The sequence below is a fragment of the Chiloscyllium punctatum genome, chromosome 33 (genome assembly GCF_047496795.1).
Source record: "Chiloscyllium punctatum isolate Juve2018m chromosome 33, sChiPun1.3, whole genome shotgun sequence".
In the NCBI taxonomy this organism is placed as follows: Eukaryota; Metazoa; Chordata; class Chondrichthyes; order Orectolobiformes; family Hemiscylliidae; genus Chiloscyllium; species Chiloscyllium punctatum.
The window spans coordinates 23,192,660-23,219,140 of NC_092771.1; the positions used below are offsets into that span (position 1 = coordinate 23,192,660).

Sequence of the window (26,481 nt, forward strand, 5' to 3'; positions counted from 1 at the left end):
GAATATGGGGGGGAAGGAGAGGGAGGAATATGGGGGGGAAGGAGAGGGAGGAATATGTGGGGGAGGAGAGGGAGGAATATGGGAGGGGAAGGAGGAATATGGGGGGGAAGGAGGAATATGGGGGGGGGGGAGGGAGGAATATGGGGGGGAAGGAGAGGGAGGAATATGGGGGGAGTCGAGGGAGGAATATGGGAGGGGAAGGAGCAATATGGGGGGGGAGAGGGAGGAATATGGGGGGGAAGGAGAGGGAGGAATATGGGGGAGTAGAGGGAGGAATATGGGGGGGAAGGAGAGGGAGGAATATGTGGGGAGGGGAAGGAGGAATATGGGGGGGAAGGAAGAATATGGGGGGGAAGGAGAGGGAGGAATATGGGGGGAGTAGAGGGAGGAATATGGGGGGGGGAGATGGAGGAATATGGGGGGAAGGAGAGGGAGGAATATGGGGGGAAGGAGAGGGAGGAATATGTGGGGAGGAGAGGGAGGAATATGGGAGGGGAAGGAGGAATATGGGGGGGAGAGGGAGGAATATGGGGGGGAAGGAGAGGGAGGAATATGGGGGGAGTAGAGGGAGGAATATGGGAGAGGAAGGAGGAATATGGGGGGGGAGAGGGAGTAATATGGGGGGGAAGGAGAGGGAGGAATATGGGGGGAGTAGAGGGAGGAATATTGGGGGTGAGAGGGAGGAATATGGGCGGGGAGAGGGAGGAATATGGGGGGGAAGGAGAGGGAGGAATATGGGGGGGAGTAGAGGGAGGAATATGTGGGGAGTAGAGGGAGGAATATGGGGGGAGAGAGAGGGAGGAATATGGGGGGAGAGAGAGGGAGGAATATGGGGGGGAAGGAGAGGGAGGAATATGGGGGGGAAGGAGAGGGAGGAATATGGGGGGGAAGGAGTGGGAGGAATATGGGGGGAGTAGAGGGAGGAATATGGGGGGAGTAGAGGGAAGAATATGGGGTGGGGAGAGGGAGGAATATGGGGGGGAAAGAGAGGGAGGAATATGGGGGGGAAGGAGAGGGAGGAATATGGGGGGGAAGGAGAGGGAGGAATATGGGGTGGGGAGTAGAGGGAGGAATATGGGGGGGGGAGTAGAGTGAGGAATATGGGGGGGGTGGAGAGGGAGGAATATGGGGCGGGAAGGCAAGGGAGGAATATGGGGGGGTAGGAGAGGGATGAATATGGGGGGAGTAGAGGGAGGAATATGGGGGGGGGAGAGGGAGGAATATGAGGGGAGTAGAGGGAGGAATATGGGGGGGGGAGAGGGAGGAATATGGGGGGGAAGGAGAGGGAGGAATATTCGGGGGAAGGAGAGGGAGGAATAGGGGGGGGAAGGAGAGGGAGGAATATGGGGGGAGTAGAGGGAGGAATATGGGTGGGCGAGAGGGAGGAATATGGGGGGGAAGGAGAGGGAGGAATATGGGGGGGGGAAGGAGAGGGAGGAATAGGGGGGGGAAGGAGAGGGAGGAATGTGGGGGGGTAGGAGCGGGAGGAATATGGGGGGAGTAGAGGGAGGAATATGGGGGGGGGGGAGAGGGAGGAATATGGGGTGGAAGGAGAGGGAGGAATATGGGTGGCGTAGAGGGAGGAATATGGGGGAATAGAGGGAGGAATATGGGGGGAGTAGTGGGAGGAATATGGGGGGGGGAGTAGAGGGAGGAATATGGGGGGGGGGGAGAGGGAGGAATATGGGGGGGGGGAGAGGGAGGAATATGGGGGGGGAAGGAGAGGGAGGAATATGGGGGGGTAGGAGTGGGAGGAATATGGGGGGGGGGAAGAAGAGGGAGGAATGGGGGGGGAAGGAGAGGGAGGAATGGGGGGGGAAGGAGAGGGAGGAATATGGGGGGAAAGGAATGAATATGGGGGGGGGTGAAGGAGAGGGAGGAATTGGGGGGGTTAAGGAGAGGGAGGAATGGGGGGTGGTGAAGGAGAGGGAGGAATGGGGGGGGTGAAGGAGAGGGGAGGAATGGGGGGGGTGAAGGAGAGGGAGGAATGGGGGGGGTGAAGGAGAGGGAGGAATGGGGGGGGTGAAGGAGAGTGAGGAATGGGGGGGTGAAGGAGAGGGATGAATGGGGGGGAAGGAGAGTGAGTAATATGGGGGGAGAGGGAGTAATATGGGGGGAGAGGGAGGAATATGGGGGGGGAAGGAGAGGGAGGAATATGGGCAGGGAAGAAGAGGGAGGAATATGGGGGGGAAGGAGAGGGAGGAATATGGGGGGGAAGGAGAGGGAGGAATATGGGAGGGTAGAGGGAGGAATATGGGGGGGAAGGAGAGGGAGGAATATGGGGGGGGAAGGAAGGGGAGGAATATGGGGGGGGAAGGAGGGGGGAGGAATATGGGGGGGAAGGAGGGGGAGGAATATGGGGGGGGGAACGAGAGGGAGGAATATCGGGTGGGAAGGAGAGGGAGGAATATGGGGGGGGGAAGAAGAGGGAGGAATGGGGGGGGAAGGAGAGGGAGGAATGGGGGGGGGAAGAAGAGGGAGGAATATGGGGGGAAAGGAATGAATATGGGGGGGTGAAGGAGAGGGAGGAATGGGGGGGGTGAAGGAGAGGGATGAATGGGGGGAAGGAGAGTGAGTAATATGGGGGGGAGAGGGAGGAAAATGGGGGGGAAGGCGAGGGATGAATATGGGAGGGAAGGTAGGAATATGGGGGGGGAAGGAGAGGGACGAATATGGGGGGAGTAGAGGGAGGAATATGGGAGGGGAGAGGGAGGAATATGGGGGGGAGTCGAGGGAGGAATATGGGAGGGGAGAGGGAGGAATATGGGGGGGAGTAGAGGGAGGAATATGGGGGGGGGAGAGGGAGGAATATGGGGGGGAAGGAGAGGGAGGAATATTGGGTGGAAGGAGAGGGAGGAATATTGGGGGGGGAAGGAGGAGGGAGGAATATGGGGGGGGAAGGAGAGAGAGGAATATGGGGGGGAAGGAGAGGGAGGAATATGGGGGGAGTAGAGGGAGGAATATGGGAGGGTAGAGGGAGGAATATGGGGGGGAAGAAGAGGGAGGAATGGGGGGGAAGGAGAGGGAGGAATATGGGGGGGAAAGGAATGAATATGGGGGGGGTGAAGGAGAGGGAGGAATGGGGGGGGTGAAGGAGAGGGAGGAATGGGGGGGTGAAGGAGAGGATGAATGGGGGGGAAGGAGAGTGAGTAATATGGGGGGGAGAGGGAGGAAAATGGGGGGGGGAAGGAGAGCGAGGAATATAGGGGGGAAGGAGAGGGAGGAATAGGGGGGGGGAAGGAGAGGGAGGAATAGGGGGGGGGAAGGAGAGGGAGGAATGGGGGGGGGAAGGAGAGGGAGGAATAGGGGGGGGAAGGAGAGGGAGGAATGTGGGGGGGTAGGAGCGGGAGGAATATGGGGGGAGCTAGAGGGAGGAATATGGGGGGGGGGGAGAGGGAGGAATATGGGGTGGATGGAGAGGGAGGAATATGGGTGGCGTAGAGGGAGGAATATGGGGGAATAGAGGGAGGAATATGGGGGGAGTAGTGGGAGGAATATGGGGGGGGAGTAGAGGGAGGAATATGGGGGGGGGGAGAGGGAGGAATATGGGGGGGGGAGAGGGAGGAATATGGGGGGGGAAGGAGAGGGAGGAATATGGGGGGGTAGGAGTGGGAGGAATATGGGGGGGGGAAGAAGAGGGAGGAATGGGGGGGGAAGGAGAGGGAGGAATGGGGGGGGGAAGGAGAGGGAGGAATGGGGGGGGAAGGAGAGGGTGGAATATGGGGGGAAAGGAATGAATATGGGGGGGGGTGAAGGAGAGGGAGGAATTGGGGGGTTAAGGAGAGGGAGGAATGGGGGGTGGTGAAGGAGAGGGAGGAATGGGGGGGGTGAAGGAGAGGGAGGAATGGGGGGGGTGAAGGAGAGGGAGGAATGGGGGGGGTGAAGGAGAGTGAGGAATGGGGGGGTGAAGGAGAGGGATGAATGGGGGGGAAGGAGAGTGAGTAATATGGGGGGAGAGGGAGGAATATGGGGGGGAAGGAGAGGGAGGAATATGGGGGGGGAAGAAGAGGGAGGAATATGGGGGGGAAGGAGAGGGAGGAATATGGGGGGGAAGGAGAGGGAGGAATATGGGAGGGTAGAGGGAGGAATATGGGGGGGAAGGAGAGGGAGGAATATGGGGGGGGAAGGAAGGGGAGGAATATGGGGGGGGAAGGAGGGGGGAATATGGGGGGGGAAGGAGGGGGAGGAATATGGGGGGGGGAAGGAGAGGGGGAATATCGGGGGGGAAGGAGAGGGAGGAATATGGGGGGGGGAAGAAGAGGGAGGAATGGGGGGGGAAGGAGAGGGAGGAATGGGGGGGGGAAGGAGAGGGAGGAATATGGGGGGAAAGGAATGAATATGGGGGGGTGAAGGAGAGGGAGGAATGGGGGGGTGAAGGAGAGGGATGAATGGGGGGAAGGAGAGTGAGTAATATGGGGGGGAGAGGGAGGAAAATGGGGGGGGAAGGCGAGGGATGAATATGGGAGGGGAAAGGTAGGAATATGGGGGGGGAAGGAGAGGGACGAATATGGGGGGAGTAGAGGAGGAATATGGGAGGGGAGAGGGAGGAATATGGGGGGGAGTCGAGGGAGGAATATGGGGGGGAGTAGAGGGAGGAATATGGGGGGGGGAGAGGGAGGAATATGGGGGGGAAGGAGAGGGAGGAATATTGGGTGGAAGGAGAGGGAGGAATATTGGGGGGGGAAGGAGAGGGAGGAATATGGGGGGGGAAGGAGAGAGAGGAATATGCGGGGGAAGGAGAGGGAGGAATATGGGCGGAGTAGAGGGAGGAATATGGGAGGGTAGAGGGAGGAATATGGGGGGGAAGAAGAGGGAGGAATGGGGGGAAGGAGAGGGAGGAATATGGGGGGGAAAGGAATGAATATGGGGGGGGTGAAGGAGAGGGAGGAATGGGGGGGGTGAAGGAGAGGGAGGAATGGGGGGGTGAAGGAGAGGGATGAATGGGGGGGAATGAGAGTGAGTAATATGGGGGGGAGAGGGAGGAAAATGGGGGGGGGGAAGGAGAGAGATAAATATGGGGGGGGAAGGGAGGAATATGGGGGGGGGAAGGAGAGGGAGGAATATGGGGGGGGTAGGGAGGAATATCGGGGGGGGCGAGGGAGGAATATGGGGGGGAAAGAGGGAGGAATATGGGGGGGAGTAGCGGGAGTAATATGGGGGGGAGTAGAGGGAGGGATTTTGGGAGGGGGAGAGGGAGAAATATGGGAGGGGGAGATGGAGGAATGTGGGGGGAGAGAGGGGGGAATATGGGGGCGGAGAGGGAGGAATATTGCGGGGGGAAAGGGAGGAATATGGGGGGGGAAGGAGAGGGAGGAATATCGGGAGGGGGGCAGTGGGAGGAATATGGGGGGGGGAGTGGGAGGAATATGGGGGGGGAGTGGGAGGAATATGGGGGGGGGAGTGGGAGGAATATGGGGGGGGGAGTGGGAGGAATATGTTGGGGGGGAGAGGAAGGAATATGGTGTGCAGAGGGAGAATGCGGGAAAGGAGAGGGAGGAATATGGGGGGGGAGGAGAGGGAGGAATATGGGGGGGGGGGGAAGGAGAGGGAGGAATATGGGGGGGGGAAGGAGAGGGAGGAATATGGGGGGGGGAAGGAGAGGGAGGAATATGCGGGGGGAGGAAGAGGGAGGAATGGGGGGGAAGGAGAGGGAGGAATGGGGGGGTAAGGAGAGGGAGGAATATGGGGGGGAAAGGAATGAATATGGGGGGGGTGAAGGAGAGGGAGGAATGGGGGGGTGAAGGAGAGGGAGGAATGGGGGGGTGAAGGAGAGGGAGGAATGGGGGGGTGAAGGAGAGGGATGAATGGGGGGAAGGAGAGTGAGTAATATGGGGGGGAGAGGGAGGAAAATGGGGGGAAGGAGAGGGAGGAATATGGGGGGGGGAAGGAGAGGGAGGAATATGGGGGGGAGTAGCGGGAGTAATATGGGGGGGAGTAGAGGGAGGAATATTGGATGGGGCGAGGGAGGAATATGGGGGGAGAGAGGGGGGAATATGGGGGCGGAGAGGGAGGAATATTGCAGGGGCAAAGGGAGGAATATCGGGAGGGGAAGGAGAGGGAGGAATATCGGGAGGGGAAGGAGAGGGAGGAATATCGGGAGGGAAGTGGGAGGAATATGGGGGGGGGAGTGGGAGGAATATGGGGGGGGGAGTGGGAGGAATATGGGGGGGAGAGGGAGGAATATGTGGGAGGAGAGGAAGGAATATGTTGGGGGGGAGAGGAAGGAATATGGTGTGTAGAGGGAGAATGGGGGAAAGGAGAGGGAGGAATATGGGGGAAGGAAGGAGAGGGAGGAATATGGAGGGGGGGGACGGAGAGGGAGGAATATGGGGGGGGGAAGGAGTGGGAGGAATATGGGGAGGGGAAGGAGAGGGAGGAATATGGGGGTGGGGAAGGAGAGGGAGGAATATGGGGGGGGAAGGAGAGGGAGGAATATGGGGGGGGTAAGGAGAGGGAGGAATATGGGGGGGGGGAAGGAGAGGGAGGAATATGGGGGGGGGAAGGAGAGGGAGGAATATGGGGGGGGAAGGAGAGGGAGGAATATGGGGGGGGGGTAGGAGAGGGAGGAATATGGGGGGGAGGAAGTAGAGGGAGGAAGGAGAGGGAGGAATATGGAGGATGGAGGAAGGAGAGGGAGGAATATGGGGGGGAAGCAGAGGGAGGAATATGGGGGGGGAAGGAGAGGGAGGGATATGGGGAGGGGAAGGAGGAATATGGGGGGGAGGAAGGAGAGGGAGGAATATGGGGGGGGAGGAAGGAGAGGGAGGAATATGGGGGGGAGGAAGGAGAGGGAGGAATATGGGGGGGAGGAAGGAGAGGGAGGAATATGGGGGGGAAGGAGAGGGAGGAATATGGGGGGGAAGGAGGAAGATGGGGGGGTGGGAGGAAGGAGAGGGAGGAATATGGGGGGAAGGAGTGGGAGGAATTTGGGGGGGGAAGGAGCGGGAGGAATATGGGGAGGGGAAGGAGGAATATGGGGGGGGGGAGGAAGGAGAGGGAGGAATATGGGGAGGGGAAGGAGGAATATGGGGGGGAGGAAGGAGAGGGAGGAATATTGGGGGGAAGGAGAGGGAGGAATATGGGGAGGGGAAGGAGGAATATGGGGGGGTGAGGAGGAATATGGGGGGGGGAGGAAGGAGATGGAGGAATATGGGGGGAAGGAGAGGGAGGAATATGGGGGGGAAGGAGTGGGAGGAATATGGGGGGGGAAGGAGTGGGAGGAATATGGGGGGGGAAGGAGTGGGAGGAATATGGGGGGGGAAAGGAGTGGGAGGAATATGGGGGGGGAAGTAGTGGGAGGAATATGGGGTTGGAGGAAGGAGGGGAGGGAGGAAAATTGGGGGGGAGGGGAGGGAGGAAAATTGGGGGGGGAGGGGAGGGAGGAAAATTGGGGGGGAGGGGAGGGAGGAAAATTGGTGGGGGAGGCGAGGGAGGAAAATTGGGCGGGGAGGGGTGGGAGCAATATTGGGCGGGGAGGGGAGGGAGGAATATTGGGCGGTGAGGGGAGGGAGGAATATGGGGGGGAGGGGAAGGAGGAATATGGGGGGGGAGGGGAGGGAGGAATATAGGGGGGGGAAGGGAGAATGGGGGAAGGAGAGAGAGGAATATGGAGGGGTGAGGGGGGAGCGTGTGGGGGTGTGGGGAGGAGCATGTGGGGGGTGAGGGGGAGGGGAGGAGCATGTGGGGGGTGAGGGGGAGGGGAGGAGCATGTGGGGGGTGAGGGGGAGGGGAGGAGCGTGTGGGGGGTGAGGGGGAGGGGAGGAGCATGTGAGGGGGAGGGGAGGAGCATGTGAGGGGGAGGGGAGGAGCGTGTGGGGGGTGAGGGGGAGGGGAGCAGCGTGTGGGGGGTGAGGGGGAGGGGAGGATCGTGTGGTGGATGAGGGGAGGAGCGTGTGGGGGGGGGAGGGGGGAGCGGAGGAGCGTGTGGGGGGGCGAAGGGGGGAGCGGAGGGGCGTGTGGGGGGGTGGAGGGGGGGAGCGGAGGGGCGTGTGGGGGGGGGAGCGGAGGGGCGTGTGGGGGGGGGAGCGGAGGGGCGTGTGGGGGGGGGAGCGGAGGGGCGTGTGGGGGGGGAGCGGAGGGGCGTGTGGGGGGGGAGCGGAGGGGCGTGTGGGGGGGGGAGCGGAGGGGCGTGTGGGGGGGGCGAGGGGGGGAGCGTGTGGGGGGGGCGAGGGGGGAGCGGAGGGGCGTGTGGGGGGGCGAGGGGGGTAGCGGAGGGGCGTGGGGGGGGTCGAGGGGGGTAGCGGAGGGGCGTGTGGGGGGGCGAGGGGGGGAGCGGAGGGGCGTGTGGGGGGGCGAGGGGGGGAGCGGAGGGGCGTGTGGGGGGGCGAGGGGGGGAGCGGAGGGGCGTGTGGGGGGGCGAGGGGGGGAGCGGAGGGGCGTGTGGGGGGGCGAGGGGGGGAGCGGAGGGGCGTGTGGGGGGGCGAGGGGGGGAGCGGAGGGGCGTGTGGGGGGGCGAGGGGGGGAGCGGAGGGGCGTGTGGGGGGGCGAGGGGGGGAGCGGAGGGGCGTGTGGGGGGGCGAGGGGGGGAGCGGAGGGGCGTGTGGGGGGGCGAGGGGGGGAGCGGAGGGGCGTGTGGGGTGGCGAGGGGGGGAGCGGAGGAGCGTGTTGGGGGGGGTGGGGGCGAGCGTGTTGGGGGGGTGGGGGGGAGCTTGTTGGGGGAGTGGAGGAGCGTGTTGGGGGGGAGCGTGTGGGGGGGGAGCGGAGGAGAGTGTGGGGGGGGTGGGGGGGAGCGTGTGGGGGGGACCGGAGGAGCGTGTGGGGGGGGGTGGGGGGGAGCGTGTGGGGGGGGGAGCGGAGGAGCGTGTGGGGGGAGCGAGGGGGGGAGCGGAGGAGCGTGTGGGGGGAGCGGAGGAGCGTGTGGGGGGAGCGTGGGGGGGGGAGCGGAGGAGCGTGGGGGGGGGGAGCGGAGGAGCGTGGGGGGGGAGCGGAGGAGCGTGGGGGGGGGAGCGGAGGAGCGTGTGGGGGGAGCGAGGGGGGGAGCGGAGGAGCGTGTGGGGGGAGCGAGGGGGGGAGCGGAGGAGCGTGTGGGGGGAGCGAGGGGGGGAGCGGAGGAGCGTGTGGGGGGAGCGAGGGGGGGAGCGGAGGAGCGTGTGGGGGGAGCGAGGGGGGGAGCGGAGGAGCGTGTGGGGGGAGCGAGGGGGGGAGCGGAGGAGCGTGTGGGGGGAGCGAGGGGGGGAGCGGAGGAGCGTGTGGGGGGAGCGAGGGGGGGAGCGGAGGAGCGTGTGGGGGGAGCGAGGGGGGGAGCGGAGGAGCGTGTGGGGGGAGCGAGGGGGGGAGCGGAGGAGCGTGTGGGGGGAGCGAGGGGGGGAGCGGAGGAGCGTGTGGGGGGAGCGAGGGGGGGAGCGGAGGAGCGTGTGGGGGAAGCGAGGGGGGGGTGGGGGGGAGCGTGTTCGGGGGGGAGCGTGTGGGGGGGGTGGGGGGGAGCGTGTTCGGGGGGGAGCGTGTGGGGGGGGTGGGGGGGAGCGTGTTCGGGGGGGACCGGAGGAGCGTGTGGGGGGGTGTGGGGGGGAGCGGAGGAGCGTGTTGGGGGGGAACGGAGGAGCGTGTGGGGGGGGTGGGGGGGAGCGGAGGAGCGTGTTGGGGGGGAGCGTGTGGGGGGGGTGGGGGGGAGCGGAGGAGCGTGTTGGGGGGGTGCGTGTGGGGGGGGTGGGGGGGAGCGGAGGAGCGTGTGGGGGGAGTGGGGGGGAGCGGAGGAGCGTGTGGGGGGGGTGGGGGGGAGCGGAGGAGCGTGTGGGGGGGGTGGAGGGGAGCGTGTGGGGGGGGGGGGGGGAGCGTGTGGGGGGGGTGGGGGGGAACGGAGGAGCGTGTGGGGGGGGTGGGGGGAATGTGTTGGGGGGGAGCGGAGGAGCGTGTGGGGGGGTTGGGGGGGAGCGGAGGAGCGTGTGGGGGGGTTGGGGGGGAGCGGAGGAGCGTGTTGGGGGGGTGGGGGGGAGCGGAGGAGCGTGTGGGGGGGAGCGGAGGAGCGTGTTGGGCGAGGGGGGGAGCGGAGCGGCGTGTTGGGGGGCGAGGGGGGGAGCGGAGGGGCGAGTGGGGGGGGGGCGAGGGGGGGAGCGGAGGGGCGTGTGGGGGGGAGCGGAGGGGCGTGTGGGGGGGAGCGGAGGGGCGTGTGGGGGGGAGCGGAGGAGCGTGTGGGGGGGGGGAGGGGGGCAGCGAAGGAGCGTGTGGGGTGGCGAGGGGGGGAGCGGATGGGTGTGTTGGGGGGCGAGGGGGGGAGCGGAGGGGCGTGTTGGCGGGCGAGGGGGGGAGCGGAGGGGCGTGTTGGGGGGCGAGGGGGGGAGCGGAGGGGCGTGTGGGGGGGAGCGGAGGAGCGTGTGGGGGGGTCGAGTGGGGGAGCGGAGGAGCATGTGGGGGGGCGAGGGGGGGAGCGGAGGGGCGTGTGGGGGGGAGCGGAGGAGCGTGTGGGGGGGTCGAGGGGGGGAGCGGAGGAGCATGTGGGGGGGCGAGGGGGGGAGCGGATGGGCGTGTTGGGGGGCGAGGGGGGGAGCGGAGGGGCGTGTTGGGGGGCGAGGGGGGGGAGCGGAGGGGCGTGTGGGGGTGAGCGGAGGAGCGTGTGGGGGGGGCGAGGGGGGGAGCGGAGGAGCGTGTGGCGGGGGGCGAGGGGGGAGCGGAGGGGCGTGTGGGGTGGCGAGGGGGGGGAGCGGAGGAGCGTGTGGGGGGGGGGCGAGGGGGGGAGCGGAGGGGCGTGTGGGGTGGCGAGGGGGGGGAGCGGAGGAGCGTGTGGGGGGGGGCGAGGGGGGAGCGGAGGGGCGTGTGGGGTGGCGGGGGGGAGCGGAGGAGCGTGTGGGGGGGGGGCGAGGGGGGAGCGGAGGGGCGTGTGGGGTGGCGAGGGGGGGGAGCGGAGGGGCGTGTGGGGTGGCGAGGGGGGGGAGCGGAGGGGCGTGTGGGGTGGCGAGGGGGGGGAGCGGAGGGGCGTGTGGGGGGGCGAGGGGGGGAGCGGAGGGGCGTGTGGGGGGGTGGCGAGTGGGGAGCAGAGGAGCATGTTGGGGGGCGAGGGGGGGAGCGGAGGGGAGTGTGGGTTGGGAGCGGAGGAGCGTGTTGGGGGGGTGGGGCGTGTGGGGGGGCGTGTGGGGGGGCGAGGGGGGGAGCGGAGGGGCGTGTGGGGGGGCGAGGGGGGGAGCGGAGGGGTGTGGGGGGGAGCGGAGGGGCGTGTGGGGGGGCGAGGGGGGGAGCGGAGGGGCGTGTGGGGGGGCGAGGGGGGGAGCGGAGGGGCGTGTGGGGGGGCGAGGGGGGGAGCGGAGGGGCGTGTGGGGGGGCGAGGGGGGGAGCGGAGGGGCGTGTGGGGGGGCGAGGGGGGGAGCGGAGGGGCGTGTGGGGGGGCGAGGGGGGGAGCGGAGGGGTGTGGGGGGGAGCGGAGGGGTGTGGGGGGGAGCGGAGGGGCGTGTGGGGGGGCGAGGGGGGGAGCGGAGGGGCGTGTGGGGGGGCGAGGGGGGGAGCGGAGGGGCGTGGGGGGGGGGCGAGGGGGGGAGCGGAGGGGCGTGGGGGGGGGCGAGGGGGGGAGCGGAGGGGCGTGGGGGGGGGCGAGGGGGGGAGCGGAGGGGCGTGGGGGGGGGCGAGGGGGGGAGCGGAGGGGCGTGGGGGGGGGGGCGAGGGGGGGAGCGGAGGGGCGTGGGGGGGGGGCGAGGGGGGGAGCGGAGGGGCGTGGGGGGGGGCGAGGGGGGGAGCGGAGGGGCGTGTGGGGGGGTGGAGGGGGGGAGCGGAGGGGCGTGTGGGGGGGGAGCGGAGGGGCGTGTGGGGGGGGGAGCGGAGGGGCGTGTGGGGGGGGAAGCGGAGGAGCGTGTGGGGGGGGGCGAGGGGGGGAGCGTGTGGGTGGGGCGAGGGGGGGAGCGGAGGAGCGTGTGGGGGGGGCGAGGGGGGGAGCGGAGGGGCGTGTGGGGGGGGCGAGGGGGGGAGCGGAGGAGCGTGTGGGGGGGGCGAGGGGGGGAGCGGAGGGGCGTGTGGGGGGGGCGAGGGGGGGAGCGGAGGAGCGTGTGGGGGGGGCGAGGGGGGAGCGGAGGGGCGTGTGGGGGGGCGAGGGGGGTAGCGGAGGGGCGTGGGGGGGGTCGAGGGGGGTAGCGGAGGGGCGTGGGGGGGGTCGAGGGGGGTAGCGGAGGGGCTTGTGGGGGGGCGAGGGGGGAGCGGAGGGGCGTGTGGGGGGGCGAGGGGGGAGCGGAGGGGCGTGTGGGGGGGGAGCGGAGGGGCGTGTGGGGGGGGAGCGGAGGGGCGTGTGGGGGGGGAGCGGAGTAGCATGTGGGGGGGTAGCCGAGGAGCGTGGGGGGTGGGGGGAGCGGTGGGGCGTGTGGGGGGGCGAGGGGGGGAGCGGAGGGGCGTGTGGGGGGGCGAGGGGGGGAGCGGAGGGGCGTGTGGGGGGGCGAGGGGGGGAGCGGAGGGGCGTGTGGGGGGGCGAGGGGGGGAGCGGAGGGGCGTGGGGCAGGGGTAGAGGGATGACGAGGGAGCGGAGGATCATGTTGGGGGGGTGAGGGGGAGGGGAGGGTAGGAGCGTGTGGAGGGGGAGGGGGAGGAGAGGAGCGTGTGGGTGGTGTGGGAGCGGGAAGGAGTGCGAGGGGGGTGAGGCACGGGGGCGGGGAAGAGTGCGAGGGAGGTTAATGGGAGGGGGCGGGGAAGAGTGCGAGGGAGGGGAGGGGAGGGGGAGGGGAGGGGTGTGTGGTGGAGTGAGGGGGAGGGACCGGGGAGGAGTGCGAGGGGGGTGAGATTGGGAGGGGAGAAGTGGAGTAGTGGAGGAGGATAAGTGTTGGGGCTGCAGTGGCAGGAATTGGGAGAGTGGGAAGTGGGTGGCGGCTTGTGAGAGAGGATTTGGGGGTGTAATGGGGATGGAATAGTGGATATGGATGATACAGTCGCACACTGGTTGCAAATTGGGAAAATGTTTTATAAGTTGTGGTCTTCTGACTCCGCCTTTCCTTTTTGTTTGTTTACTCAGGGATGTTGAGGCCAGGAATGGGCTTCAGGAATTCTTCACCCATGGCACATACACTCGCTACTCCATGGCCCCAACCCTCAGCGAGTTATGGGCTTTAGTGAGCAGGTGCTGGAATATTTAACACCGCCTTCCTTGTGTAATCACTCAGCTGCAACACACTGCCATTTAGATCCTCTCATTGCAACTGTAAAGTGAATGGACACGTGTGGTAAATCTGAGGTTGCTACTGACTTTGATTCTAAACTGGATGGGAGAGGACACGTTTTGAGTGGTGAAAAACTAGAACCAGTAATAATCTTAAGAGATCCAGGAGTAAGATTGTTCAAGCATTAGGAACAGGTACACAAAATGATCCAGAAGGTGAATGAGATGCCAGCTTTAATAACTAGAGGAATGGAATACAGCCAGTTATTGATGTTTCAGCTGTACAAAAGCCTGGTTTATAAGGTGTCTTGAAGCACTGTGGTAGTGTCCCTACCTCTGGACCAAGAGGCCTGAGTTCAAGTCCCAGCTGTTCCAGAGGTGCGTTATAATATCTCTGAACAGATCTGTTGGGAATCCATCTGTAAAACTTACAAAATCCTGGGTGGGCGTCACTTGGGGAACATTTGAGCAGTTTGGGCATCACACGTAAGGGTGGAAATCTTCACTGAGGAAGAACATAGTGTACATTTACTAGACCGATGCCCAGACTTGAAGTTCAAATAACGATTCCACAAATTAGGGTTGCGTTCCCTGCAATGTTAAAGGTTCAGGTGTGATTTGGTCAATTTTTAAAAGATATTACAGCCTCCCTATTGCATTTCTGCTGGTAGCAAGAGGGACCTTGTCTAAACTTCAGAGCAAAATGTTTCAAGAACAATGTAAGAGAGCAATTCTAATTGCTAATGTGTTTTGGGTTGGAATGCTCTTCTGCAAATGACAATCAACGCTGGATCATTTGTTAGCTTTAAATCTGAGATTGCTGGGTTTTTTTTAAACAGAGGTGTTAATGGCAAAGGCAGTTTGATCAAAGATAAGCCAAACACAATATTCCTCTCACTCCTCTCTTTCTGTACCTATTTGAGCTGGAGTGGATGACAGACTAATTGGCCTTATTATTTGGATCAGCAAATAATGGGTGGCACCGTGGTTAACGCTGCTGCCTCACAGCGCCACGAACCCAGGTTCGATTCCAGCCTCAGCTGACTGTCTGACTGTGTGGAGTTTGCACATTCTCCCCGTGTCTGTGTGGGTTTCCTCCGGGTGCTCCGGTTTACTCCCATAGTCCAAAGATGTGTAATTTTGGTGGATTGACCTTGCAGAATGCCCACTGGGTCCAGGGATGTGCAGTCTGGCTGGTTGAGCCATGGCATAAGGAGAAACGTCTTTACTCGGAGCAGGTTGAACCTGTGGTATTTCCTCCCACAAAAGGCTGTAAATGATCTTGAATATTTGTGTATATGGGTTGAGAAATGGCAGATGGAGTTTAATTTGGGTAAATGTGACAGAGGCAGGACTTCTGCAATGACTGACAGGGCCTTGGGTAGTGTTGTGAAACAGACTGAAGGGTTCTTTAGAATTTGCATCGTTGTAGATAGAGTGGTGACGAAGGGTTTAGTGCACTTGCCTTCATTGCTCAGACTGTGGGAGTTGGGATATCAGGTTGAGGTCGTGCAGGATGTTGGTGAGGCCTCTTCTGGAATATCATTTGCAGTTTTTGGTCACAGGCAGGAAAGGCTGGGACATTTCATTGGGGCCTCGGAGGTTCAGGGGTGACCTTACAGAAGTTACAAAATCATAAGGGGCACAGATAAAGTGAACAACAAAGGCCTTTTCCCAAAGGTAGGAGAATTCAAACAAGGGGAATATCGGGTTTTGAGAAGATTTGTAGCTCAGTGTAGTGGTTCTGTTCGCCGAGCTGGGAATTGGTGTTGCAGACGTTTCGTCCCCTGTCTAGGTGACATCCTCAATGCTTGGGAGCCTCCTGTGAAGCGCTTCTGTGATCTTTCCTCCGGCATTTATAGTGGTTTGTCTCTGCCGCTTCCGGTTGTCAGTTCGAGCTGTCCGCTGTAGTGGCCGGTATATTGGGTCCAGGTCGATGTGTTTGTTGATAGAATCTGTGGATGAGTGCCATGCCTCTAGGAATTCCCTGATTGTTCTCTGTTTGGCTTGTCCTATAATAGTAGTGTTGTCCCAGTCAAACTCATGTTGCTTGTCATCTGCGTGTGTGGCTACTAAGGATAGCTGGTCGTGTCGTTTCGTGGCTAGTTGGTGTTCATGGATGCGGATCGTTAGCTGTCTTCCTGTTTGTCCTATGTAGTGTTTTGTGCAGTCCTTGCATGGGATTTTGTATACTACATTGGTTTTGCTCATGCTGGGTATCGGGTCCTTTGTTCTGGTGAGTTGTTGTCTGAGAGTGGCTGTTGGTTTGTGTGCTGTTCTGAGCCCTAGTGGTCGCAGTAGTCTGGCTGTCAGTTCAGAAATGCTCTTGATGTATGGTAGTGTGGCTAGTCCTTTGGGTTGTGGCATGTCCTCGTTCCGTTATCTTTCCCTTAGGCATCTGTTGATGAAATTGCGGGGGTATCTGTTTTTGGCAAATACATTGTAGAGGTGTTCTTCTTCCGCTTTTTACAGTTCTGGTGTACTGCAGTGTGTTGTGGCCCTTTTGAATAGTGTCTTGATGCAACTTCTTTTGTGTGTGTTGGGGTGGTTGCTTTCGTAGTTCAGGACTTGGTCTGTGTGTGTGTCTTTCCTGTAAACCTTTGTGGTGAATTCTCCGTTCGGTGTTCTCTGTACCATCACGTCTAGGAATGGGGGTTGGTTGTCCTTTTCTTCCTCTCGAGTGAATCGGATTCCTGTGAGTGTGGCGTTGATGATCCGGTGTGTGTTCTCTATTTCTGTGTTTTTAATGATTACAAAGGTGTCATCCACATATCTGACCCAGAGTTTGGGTTGAATTTGCGGTAAGACTGTTTGTTCTAACCTTTGCATTACTGCTTTTGCTATGAGTCCAGAGATGGGTGAGCCCATTGGTGTGCCGTTGATTTGTTCATCTATTTGGTTGTTGAATGTGAAGTTTGTTGTGAGGCACAGGTCCAGTAGTTTGAGTATGCCGTCTTTGTTGATAGGTTCACTGTCCTGTTGTCTGTTCTGTATGTCCAGCAGGTTGGCTATTGTTTCTTTGGCTAGGGTTTTGTCGATGGAGGTGAACAGTGCCGTTACATCGAATGAGACCATAGTTTCTTCCTTGTCTATGTGTATATTTCTGATGATGTCCAAGAATTCCTGTGTCGATTGTATAGAGTGTCTGGATCCGCTGATCAGGTGTTTCAGTTTCTGCTGTAGTTCTTTAGCCAGTTTGTGTGACGGTGTCCCTGGTAGTGATACTATGGGTCTGAGTGGGATGTCTGGTTTGTGCACTTTGGATAATCCATAGAATCTGGGGGTGTTGTTGCTTTCGGGTTTCATTCCCTGTAGGTCAAATCTGTTTATCTGTCCATTTTTTTTGTAGGTTCCTCAGTGTGTTGTTTATCCTATTGGTGAGCTGTGGGGTGGGGTCAAACTCCCTCTTTTAGTAGGTGTTGGTATCTGCAAGTAGTTACGCTTTTTAGATGTACTCTGCTTTGTCCAGGATGACCATCATTCTGCCTTTGTCTGCTGGTCGTATGATTATGTTCTTATCGTTTCTTAGTGATTTTAGTGCTTCCCTCTCCTTGGTGTTGAGGTTATGTGTTTGTCTTTTCGTGTTATCAGGGGTACGATGCTTTGTCTCACTGTTTGTTGTGTCTCTTCTGTCAGTCCATTGTTCCTGAGTGTGCATTCTAGTGCTGCTCGGAAGTCTGCTGTCTTGGCGTCCCTGTGGTTGTAGTTGAGTCCCTTGGCCAGTATTGTTCCTTCCGTGTCTGTGGGAGAGGTTTCTAACCCAGGTGTGTGTTGTGGTGTCCTCTCTGTTGCGTGTTAGCTTGGCCATTTTTTCTTTTAGTGCCATTTTTTTACGGTGTGTGGTCCTGTTCTGTCCTATGGTGACGGCCTGTTCTATGGTCCGGGTCCATTCCTGATTGGTGGTTTTTGAAATTAACAATTTTTGGCGTGCAATTTCTTGTCTGTATTTGTGTAGTCTGTTGATCCATTACCTGGATCATCCTGAATCCGTTCTGTCTGGCCGTGTCTCTGGCTTGTGGATTGTTGACTGGTGGTCTGTATCTGACACATAGTGGAAGGATTCGATTCTTTCGGCATTCATGCAGGAACCGGAGTTGTTCGTATGTGGCGCTAAGGTGGTTGGCACAGGATTCCCATTTCCTGTCTTGTCTGAGTGTCTCTCGCCCGTAGGTGTTCAAAGTTTGGGAGAAGATTTGTAGCTCAGGTGCTCATTGTTGTGGTTCTATTTATATGTTTGGGTTTCTTTGGGTAAACATATAAATATAAAGCAGGAATCATCAGCAGTGCTTCATTCGGGGGCTCACTGAAGACGTTACCTAGTATGGTGACCAAACGTCTGGAAATAAACCTTCCAGCTCAGTGAGCAAACCTACATCTGGGGGCATATTTTTCAGATGAGTGGAGGAATATTTAAAAAGGATGAGTGGCAACCTTTCTAGTTAGAGAGTTGTTCGGGTGTGGAATGAACTTCCGGAGGAAGTGGGTGAGTGCAGGTGCAGTTACAACCTTTAAAAGACATTTGGATAAGTCCATGAATAGGAAATGTTTGGCTGGACATGGGCCAAACACAGGCAGGTGGGACTAGTGTAGTTTGGAGTGAAGGGTCTGTTTCCGTGTTGTATGATTCAGAGACTCTTAGAGTCACATACATTTTGGACGTTTAAGCGACTCTTGGATAGGCACATGGAAGATAGTACAGTGAAGGGTATGTAGGCTAGTCTGATCTTAGAGTAGGATAGAAGGTTGGCACAACATCAAGGGCCGAAGGGCCTGTACTGTGCTGTGCTGTTTGATGTTTTATGTTCTGTGACTTGAAGAAATGGATTTCTAGAGACCAAAGGCATTAAGGAGTACGCGAAGAGAGTGGCAGTTGTGATCGAGGATCAGCCGTGATCGAGGATCAGCCATGATCTTGTTGAATGGTGAATGGTTGAAGGCTGAATGGCCTTCTCTTGCTCCTGTTTTCTGCATTTCACATTGTAATTGTGTGCCAGCCATTGGATAACCCAGTTCTCTTTAACGTGACCACCGTGACACAGATGCTTAACAGATCATAACTGAATGTTTAATAGATTTCTCTGTCTATTCCTGGCTCTGTCTGAGCAGCAGGTGTGTGGGTTGAATCACTCGCTCTTTGTGTTTCATTTAGCTTGTTTAACAGCTTTGTGTTTACTGAGACTCAATTTAGTTATTAGAAGGAGAAGTGTCAGCCATTGGTCAGTAGCAGCACTCTCAACTCTGAATCATTTGTGGATTTGAATTCGGAGACAGTGTGGTCTGCAGATGCTGGGGATCAGAGTTGGGAGTGTGTTGCTGAAAAGCCCAGCAGGTCAGGCAACATCCGAGGAGCAAGAGAATCGACATTTTGGGCCAGAGTCCTTCATCAGGAATGTGGCTGGGAGCCTCGGAGGTGGAGAGATATTGGGGATTTGAGCCCAATGAACACAATATGCAGGCTGATGCTACCAGAAGAGTCTAAACGTAGGAAAGTCTGACTGCAAATGTATAAGGTGCTGGTGTGAGCGGTTTTGATCCCCATAAATAAGGAAAGATAGCGTTTCATTTGGAGGCAGTTTGGAGAAGGTTCATTCGGATGATTCCTGATATGGAGGGATTGTCTTAGGAGCAAAGGTTAAACAGGTTGGGACTCTACTCCCTGCAGTTTAGAAGAATGACTGGTGATCTCATTGGAAAATATAGAAATCTTCAGGGACTTGACCGGGTAAATGCTGAGGGGATGTTTCCCCTCTTTGGGGAGTCTAGGACCAATGCGCATAGTCTCAGGATAAAGAGGCACCAATTGAAGACTGAGTTGAGGAGGAATTTTTTTTCTGAGTGGGATGAGAGTCTTTGGAAGAGAGCCCGTGGGGACAGAGGCCTTGTTTATTTACGGCTGAGATTGATAGATTCTTAATCAGTCAGAAAATCAAGGGGAAAGGGCAGGAAAGCGGATGGGAAGAATGTTGGATCAGCCATGATCCCATTGAATGATGGAGCAGGGTCGAGGGGCTGAATGGCCTCCTGCTGCTCTTATTTCTTACGTAAGTGTAAGTGCCATCTAGATCCTGGCAAATATTTATCCTTTAACTGACTTCACTAAAACAGCATGTCTACTAGGGCAGCATGGTGTCTCAGTAGTTAGCACACTGCTGCCTCACAGCACGAGGGACTCGGGTTCGATTCCAACCTCAGGCCACTCTCTGTGTGGAATTTGCACGTTCTCCCCATGTCCGCGTGGGTTTCCTCTGGGTACTCCGGTTTCCTCCCACAGTCCAAAGATGTGCAGGGTAGGTGAATTGGCCATGCTAAACTGCTCATAGTGTTAGGTTCATTAGTCAGGGTAAATATAGGATAGGGGATTGGATCAGGGTGAATTACTCATCGGTGAGTCGGTGTGGACTTGTTGGGCTGAAGGGCCTGTTTCTATACTGTCGGGAATCTAATCTAATCTTACTCATTGTTTCTGTGTGTTTGTGGAATCCTTTTGTGCACTCAACTGGTAGCCACCCTACTGTCTGGGTTGAGAATGTGTGGCTGGGAAAGCACAGCAGGTCAGGCAGCGTCCGAGGAGCAGGATAATTGACGTTTCGGGCATAAACCCGTCCTGAAGGGCTTATGCCTGAAACGTTGATTCTCCTGCTCCTCGGATGCTGTCTGATGTGCCGTGCTTTCCCAGCCACACTCGACTCTGATCTCCAGCATCTGCAGACCTCACTTTCACCCTGCTGTCTGGGTCAGAGCTCTCTCAGACACTCCATGCAGCATCCTTTCTGTACGATGCTGTTCTGCGGGAGGTTGTAACTGTTAGAAAAGTCATATCCGTTACCTTTTCATTGTTAACTTTGGGCCAATGTGTTGGCTTTCCTGCTCCTCTGATGCTGTCTGACCTGCTGTGTTCTTCCAGCCTCACATCTGTTGATTAGATTAGATTAGATTACATTACATTACAGTGTGGAAACAGGCCCTTCGGCCCAACAAATCCACACCGACCCGCCGAAGCGTAACCCACCCATACCCCTACATTTACCCCTTACCTAACACTACGGGCAATTTAGCATGGCCAATTCACCTAACCGCACATCTTTGGACTGTGGGAGGAAACCGGAGCACCCGGAGGAAACCCACGCAGACACGGGGAGAATGTGCAAACTCCACACAGTCAGTCGCCTGAGGCGGGAATTGAACCTGGGTCTCTGGCGCTGTGAGGCAGCAGTGCTAACCACTGTGCCACCGTGCCGCCCACACGGGTTGACTTCTGAGGTTGAGTTATTGAGTTACTTCCACTGTACGAGAAACAAAGTGAAAGGATTTGAAGTTGTCTTACTGTTAAGTTGGTAAGAAATCTGCAGCAACGATACCTGCCTTAAATCTCATGAGCCCTACTTTGGGAAAGCTCTGTTGTGGGCCTCACCTCTGGATTTACTGTAACATTATCTTCAGTAAGAAGCTGAGTCAGATTTATATTGCAGCCACCTTTGTTGCAATGGTGATTAAACAGACTTAAATGTTTGGGAGGATATATCTAGACACAGGATAGTTCAGAAAATGTTTAGCACGCTTGCCTTTTGAGTATTGGAGTTGGGACATCATTTTGAGGTTCCACATGATGTTGGTGAGACTTCCGGAGGACTGTGTCCAGTTCTGGTCGCCCTGTTATAGGAAGGCTGTTGTTAAGCTAGAGAGATTTACCAAGATGTTGCTGGGAATAGAGAGTCTGTGTTTTAAGGAGAGGCTGGATAGACTCATAGAACTCCTACAGTGTGGAAGCAGGCCAACCAGCCCATCAAACTCAGCAGAGACCCTCCAAAGGACATCCCACCTAGACCTACCTAGCTATCCTAGTAACCCTGCACTTCTCATGACTGATCCAAGTAGCTTGCACATCCCTGCACACTATGGGACAGTTTAGCATTGCCAATCCACCCTAACCTGCACATCCTTGGACTGTGGGAGGAAACCCATGCAGACACAGGGCAAACTCCACACACTGGGGCACTCGAGGCTGGTATTGAACCCGCGTCCCTGGCGCTGTGAGGCAGCAGTGCTAACCACTGAGCCACCGTGCCATCCACAGACCCTTTTGACTGGAGTGTCCTTTATAGAGGTTTATAAAATCATGATCGTAAATAGATAAGATGAATAGCAGGTGTCTTTTCCCAAGCCGGGGATTTCAAGACAAGCAAGTATACTTTTAAGGTGAGAGGAGAAAGATTTAAAAAAAGAAATAGGGGCTTTTTTTTTAGTGGTTTGTGTGTGGATGAACTTCCAGAGGAAGTGGTGGATGTGGGTACAGTTACAATGTATAAAAGACATTTGGATAAGTCCATGAATAGGAAAGGTTTGGAGGGATATGGACCAAGTGCAGGCAGGTGGGACTAGTTTAATTTGGTAAAAACAATGACTGCAGATGCTGAAAATCAAATACTGGATTAGTGGTGCTGGAAGAGCACAGCAGTTCAGGCAGCATCCAACGAGCAGTGAAATCCTGGTTTAATTTGAGGCTAGCCTGGACTGATGGGACCGAAGGGTTTGTGTCTGAGCTCTATACTTTAGGGGGGGTCATAAAATAGAGAGGGAGGAGGCTCGTGTAGAGACCTGGTGCCAACAGGGCTCATTGGGGCAGAATAGTCAGTTTTTGTGCTGCACGTGGGTAGGTATCACCTCTGTAATGGTGCTGACTCCACCCTCTGGCTTGTGTTACGCTGTCAGCTCGCTTCAATTCATATCTGACCGTGGCCTTTGTTTCGACATTGCTGCCAGGCAAAGAGAGGAAGATGCCACGCCTCCTGACCCACCAGAAACGCAGCAGGCTACGAAACCGAACGTCCAACCTGAACCCTCGACTCCGGCCAGTCAGCCCACCAAACCTTCCGTGATATCGTTTCCGCTCCCTGAACCCCGGGTGCCCTATCCCCGCCTTTCCTCCCTCTGTGAGAAGGACCAACGAACTTATGTGCAGTTAATGGAAAAATACAAGAACGTGCAAAGGAGTGGGCGGATATCGAGAAAAATGATGACCCATCTCACACAATATTCTGTGAGTAAGCTGAACTGCGCTTGTGAATGTTAAGCCGTCTGGTTTTGGATACTATAAGTTCTGCGTGTTGGCTTTATTCTCAGCTGTCTTGAGCCCATCAGCCATTAGGTTTTATCATGAACACCTTCCACACACTTTCCTTCCCAAACCTTCTCAAAAAAAAAGTGTTCATAAGTAACAGGGCGGCACAGTGGTTAGCACTGTTGCCTCGCAGCACCAGGGACCCGGGTTCAATTCCAGCCTCAGGTGACTGTGTGTGTGGAGTTTGCACATTCTCCCCGGGTCTGTGTGGGTTTCCTCCGGGTGCTCCAGTTTCCTCCCACAGTCCAATTCAGGTGAATTGGCCATGCTAAATTTCTCGTAGCGATAGGTTCATTAGGGGAGTAGGGGAATGGGTCTGGGTGAGTTGCTCTTTGGAGGGTCAGTGTGGACTTGTTGGCCCAAAGGGCCTGTTTCCACACTGTAGGGAATCTAATCTAACTGGAATTGTAATGCTTCATATGGAACTAATTGCCATATTCTGTGCTGGCAGCACTTCCTTCTGTTCCTTTCTCCCTCCATGGGGAGTAAGAGCAGCACCGCATCTTTCATTTGGCAACTTGCAACATATCATACTCAGATCCACAATTTCCGGTGATAATTTCTGCTCCATTTTGTTTCCTTTTGATTGTTTTGTTTATTTGCCTCCCCTTTAATTACACAATCACCCACCACCAGGTTAGAGTCCAACAGGTTTATTTGAAATCACAAGCTCTCGGTGCGCTGCTCCTTCACCAGGCCAAGTCCACATCGCCTGACCAAGGAGCGGCACTCCGAAAGCGTGTGATTTCAAATAAACCTGGTGTCGTGTGACTTCTGATTTTGTCCACCCGAGTCCAACACCGGCTCCTCCACTTTTAATTGTTAACGATACGTACAAAGACAGTGGCTTGTTTTTCTCAAAGCAGGAGTTGGCCATTTAACCCTCCAAACTTGTCCTGCTTTGAGATCGTCCCTGATCTTCAATCTGCGCTCCACGTTCCCACGCAATAAGACATCATTGACTCTGTCTTGAGCACACTGGGTGGCTGAACCCCCACAGCCTTTCGAGGTACGCAGCCTCTGAGTGGACTTCCTTCTGCTCTCAATCCAAAATGACTGACCCCTTATTTGGAGACCGTGACTATTTCAGACTCCCTAGCCAGGGAAACATCCTACCCTGTCCAGCCCCTCAATAATTTACAATATTTTAATGTGATGACCTGCTGTATGTATAAATTCCAGAAATGGTAGCACCATTCTATTCAGTCTCTCCTCGCAGGAGTATCCCCTCATCCCAAAAAGCAGTCCAGTGATGCCACATTCAAGGCTGAGGAGAGGTGATCACCAAAGCTCTGTATAATTTAGGGCGGCACGGTGGCACAGTGGTTAGCACTGCTGCCTCACAGCGCCAGAGACCCGGGTTCAATTCCCACCTCAGGTGACTGACTGTGTGGAGTTTGCACATTCTCCCCGTGTCTGTGTGGGATTCCTGTGGGTGCTCCGGTTTCCTCCCACAGTCCAAAAATAGGTTAGGTGAATTGGCCATGCTAAATTGCCTGTAGTGTTCGGTGTAGGGGAATGGGTCTGGGTGGGCTGCGCTTTGGTGGGTCGGAGGACTTGTTGGGCCAAAGGGCCTGTTTCCACACTGTAAGTAACCTAATCTAAATTGTAATATGACATCTTCACACTTATAATTCCAAACTCTATGTACTAAAAGCTAATGTGCCATTTTGTAATTACTTACCGTACCTGCACTGCTGTCCTATTTGTTTGTCAGTATTTTCAACAGGCTCATCTGCTCTTCTGCACTATCACTGTTGACTATATTTCCAATCTCGTTTCCCTCTCACATCATTGGTTTGCCTCCAGCTGAGAGTATTTAATGTTGTAATTGTGTGGGCATCTGTTGCAGGAGTTGAAGAATATTATATGGAATGAACTGCCGGAATTTATGAAATATCTGCAGAATGTGGCGAGAGTATGCGCTGACGATTACAATATCATCTGTCCTGATGCTCTCCATTACGCTGAGGTAATAATCTCCGAGTCATTCATTATGTACCAGACCAGACCCCCTCAAAATATAATAAGAAGGTCACCTAGATTCTAACTTTTTCTTATTTTGAACGTAAATGTATAGTGCCTGTTTCAGATGCGATGTGACTGATCAAGCTTCTCGATGTTAAGCAAAAGACAACTTATTTTGAATACTGTAGTTAAAAATCCAGCCGAAGGAAGAGCAATTTAGAATACCTTAACTCTGTTGGAAAACTTAACAGAATAATAGAGACAGTACCTATTACTAATTAACTGTTCAAATACAGTAAACACACAAAAGGCAAGTTCAGACACAGATTCTCGCATGCAGTTCTCCAATCCCAGGAGGAAAAACCATCAAGAGAAAGTTCAGAGAGAGTAGCAGCCAGGAGACTTCCACTGAAGCTCCCAACTCTGTTGAGACCTTAATATTTTCTGATGCTACTGAAAAACTTGAATCTACAAATCCTAATCTTAGAGAGATGGACCATTCTAAACAAAACCCCACGGCCTCCCAAGCTGTTTACTCAAGTGGTCTTAACCAGGCAGCTCACAGCCTCTTGTTAGAAAATAACCAGGACAAAGTAGCCTCTTCAAGCTACAGCATTGTCACATACTGAACTATCCAAACCTGCTCCCAAATGGAACTATATTTGCTTTTTCTCCTACTTTGTAACCTGGGTTTAAATCCTCCCATGGTAGCTACTGGGATTTAAGATCAATTGGAAGCTTATTGTAGAAGTCCACACCCTTCAGAGGATACTATGATCGTATGTGACAGAGATAAGGATGGACAAGGCCACAGAGGGAGTTTATAACAAGGTTGTTAAATCTAAATTTGAGGCTGTACTTGCCCAGGAGCCAAAGTCTGTCAGTGAAGACTAGGGTGATGGGGACTAGGTGGAGACATGTGTAGCAGAGTTGTGAATGATCACCTTATTCCAGCCGTGGGCAGGTCCAATAATGTATTGGATCCATAGGGAATGAACTTCCAGCAGAACTGGTAGCTACAGGTACAGTTACAACATTTAAAAGACATTTGGATAGGTATATGAATAGGAAATTTTTAGAGGAAGATGGGCCAAGCGTAGGCAAATGGGACTAGTTTAGTTTGGATAACCTGGTCAGGATGGGCGAGTTAGACTGATGAGTCTGTTTCTGTACTGTATGACTCTGTGTAATGGTGACCGTGAAACGATTCCTTTTCCCTAATGTTTTAGGAGAAGGAATTCTGCCCATCCTCAACTGGTTTGACCTAGCCTATACAGAGTTGTACAGCACAGGAACAGAATCTCCTGCAGAAGCATCATCCTGGTTTTCCCTGAGAAAGCTGGTCTGAACTATGTACTTGTAATCTGAGAGATGTCTGAAGTTCCTCGGGATTGTTGGGGCAGAGCAAAAGTTTGAAGAAGGTATCAGAAGAGTTCCCAAATCCCACTCAACAGGAATTGTGTGGGTACTGGGTGAAGGTTTACTGGAGCTTGAGATAAGCATGGTTAAATAGCCAGTGGCCACTCTATGTACACAGTGACCTTTTGGTGATCTATAGCGAGGAAACTTTACCCAGTGAGAGCTATGACCTTGACGGCACAAAATCAGAATGGTCCAGATTTAAGGTACTTAGACAATATTAAAGGAACCCAGTTCTATGATTTGGCCCACTTTGATTAGAAGCACTAATCCACTGTTTTGTGATGGATTACTTATATTGAGTGGGATTTGGGAATTCTTCTTCTGATATCAACTTCAAACTTTTGCTCTGTCCCAACAATCCCGAAGAACTTCAGACATCTCTCAGATTACAAGTACATAGTTCAGACCAGCTTTCTCAGGGAAAACCAGGACGATGCTTCTGCAGGAGATTCTGTTCCTGTGCTGCACAACTATGGATTGTGGCATTGGGAGAGGCTGAATAGGCTGGGGCTATTTCCCTGGAGACTAAGGGGTGACCTTTTCGAGGCTTATAAAATCATGGGGGCCATGGATAAGGTAAATAGCCAAGGTTTTTTTTCCCAGGGTAGGGAAATCCAACACTAGAGAGCATAAGTTTGAGGGGAGCGTTTTCTCATAGAGTGTGGCATGTATGGAAGAAGCTGCCAGAGGAAGTGATGGAAGCTGGTACAATTACAACATTTAAAAGGCATCTGGATGGGTATATGAATAGGAAGGGTTTGGAGGGATATGGGCTAAATGCTGGCAAATGGGACATGGTCGGATTGGGATGTCTGGCTGGTGCAGACGAATTGAACCGAGGGGTCTGTTTCTGTGCTGTGTGACTCTGTGACTCTTAGATTGTGGCAGTAACTTAATTGTCCTGTCGGTCACT

General features: G+C 56.5%; 1 protein-coding gene across 4 annotated transcripts in view; it reads left to right on the plus strand.

The window, feature by feature from the left end:
• Positions 1-26,481, plus strand: part of ice2 (interactor of little elongator complex ELL subunit 2) — a 117,671-nt gene that overhangs the window by 13,270 nt on the left and 77,920 nt on the right. Inside the window, exons 2-4 of one of the 4 annotated variants that reach the window (XM_072553143.1) lie at positions 12,917-13,021; positions 21,770-22,097; positions 24,031-24,150. In XM_072553143.1, coding sequence (XP_072409244.1) covers positions 12,917-13,021; positions 21,770-22,097; positions 24,031-24,150 — 553 coding nt within the window. Of the gene's footprint in view, positions 1-12,916; positions 13,022-13,050; positions 13,256-21,769; positions 22,098-24,030; positions 24,151-26,481 lie in introns of those variants that run through there. The other 3 variants (XM_072553144.1, XM_072553145.1, XM_072553146.1) reach the window with 3 other exon arrangements.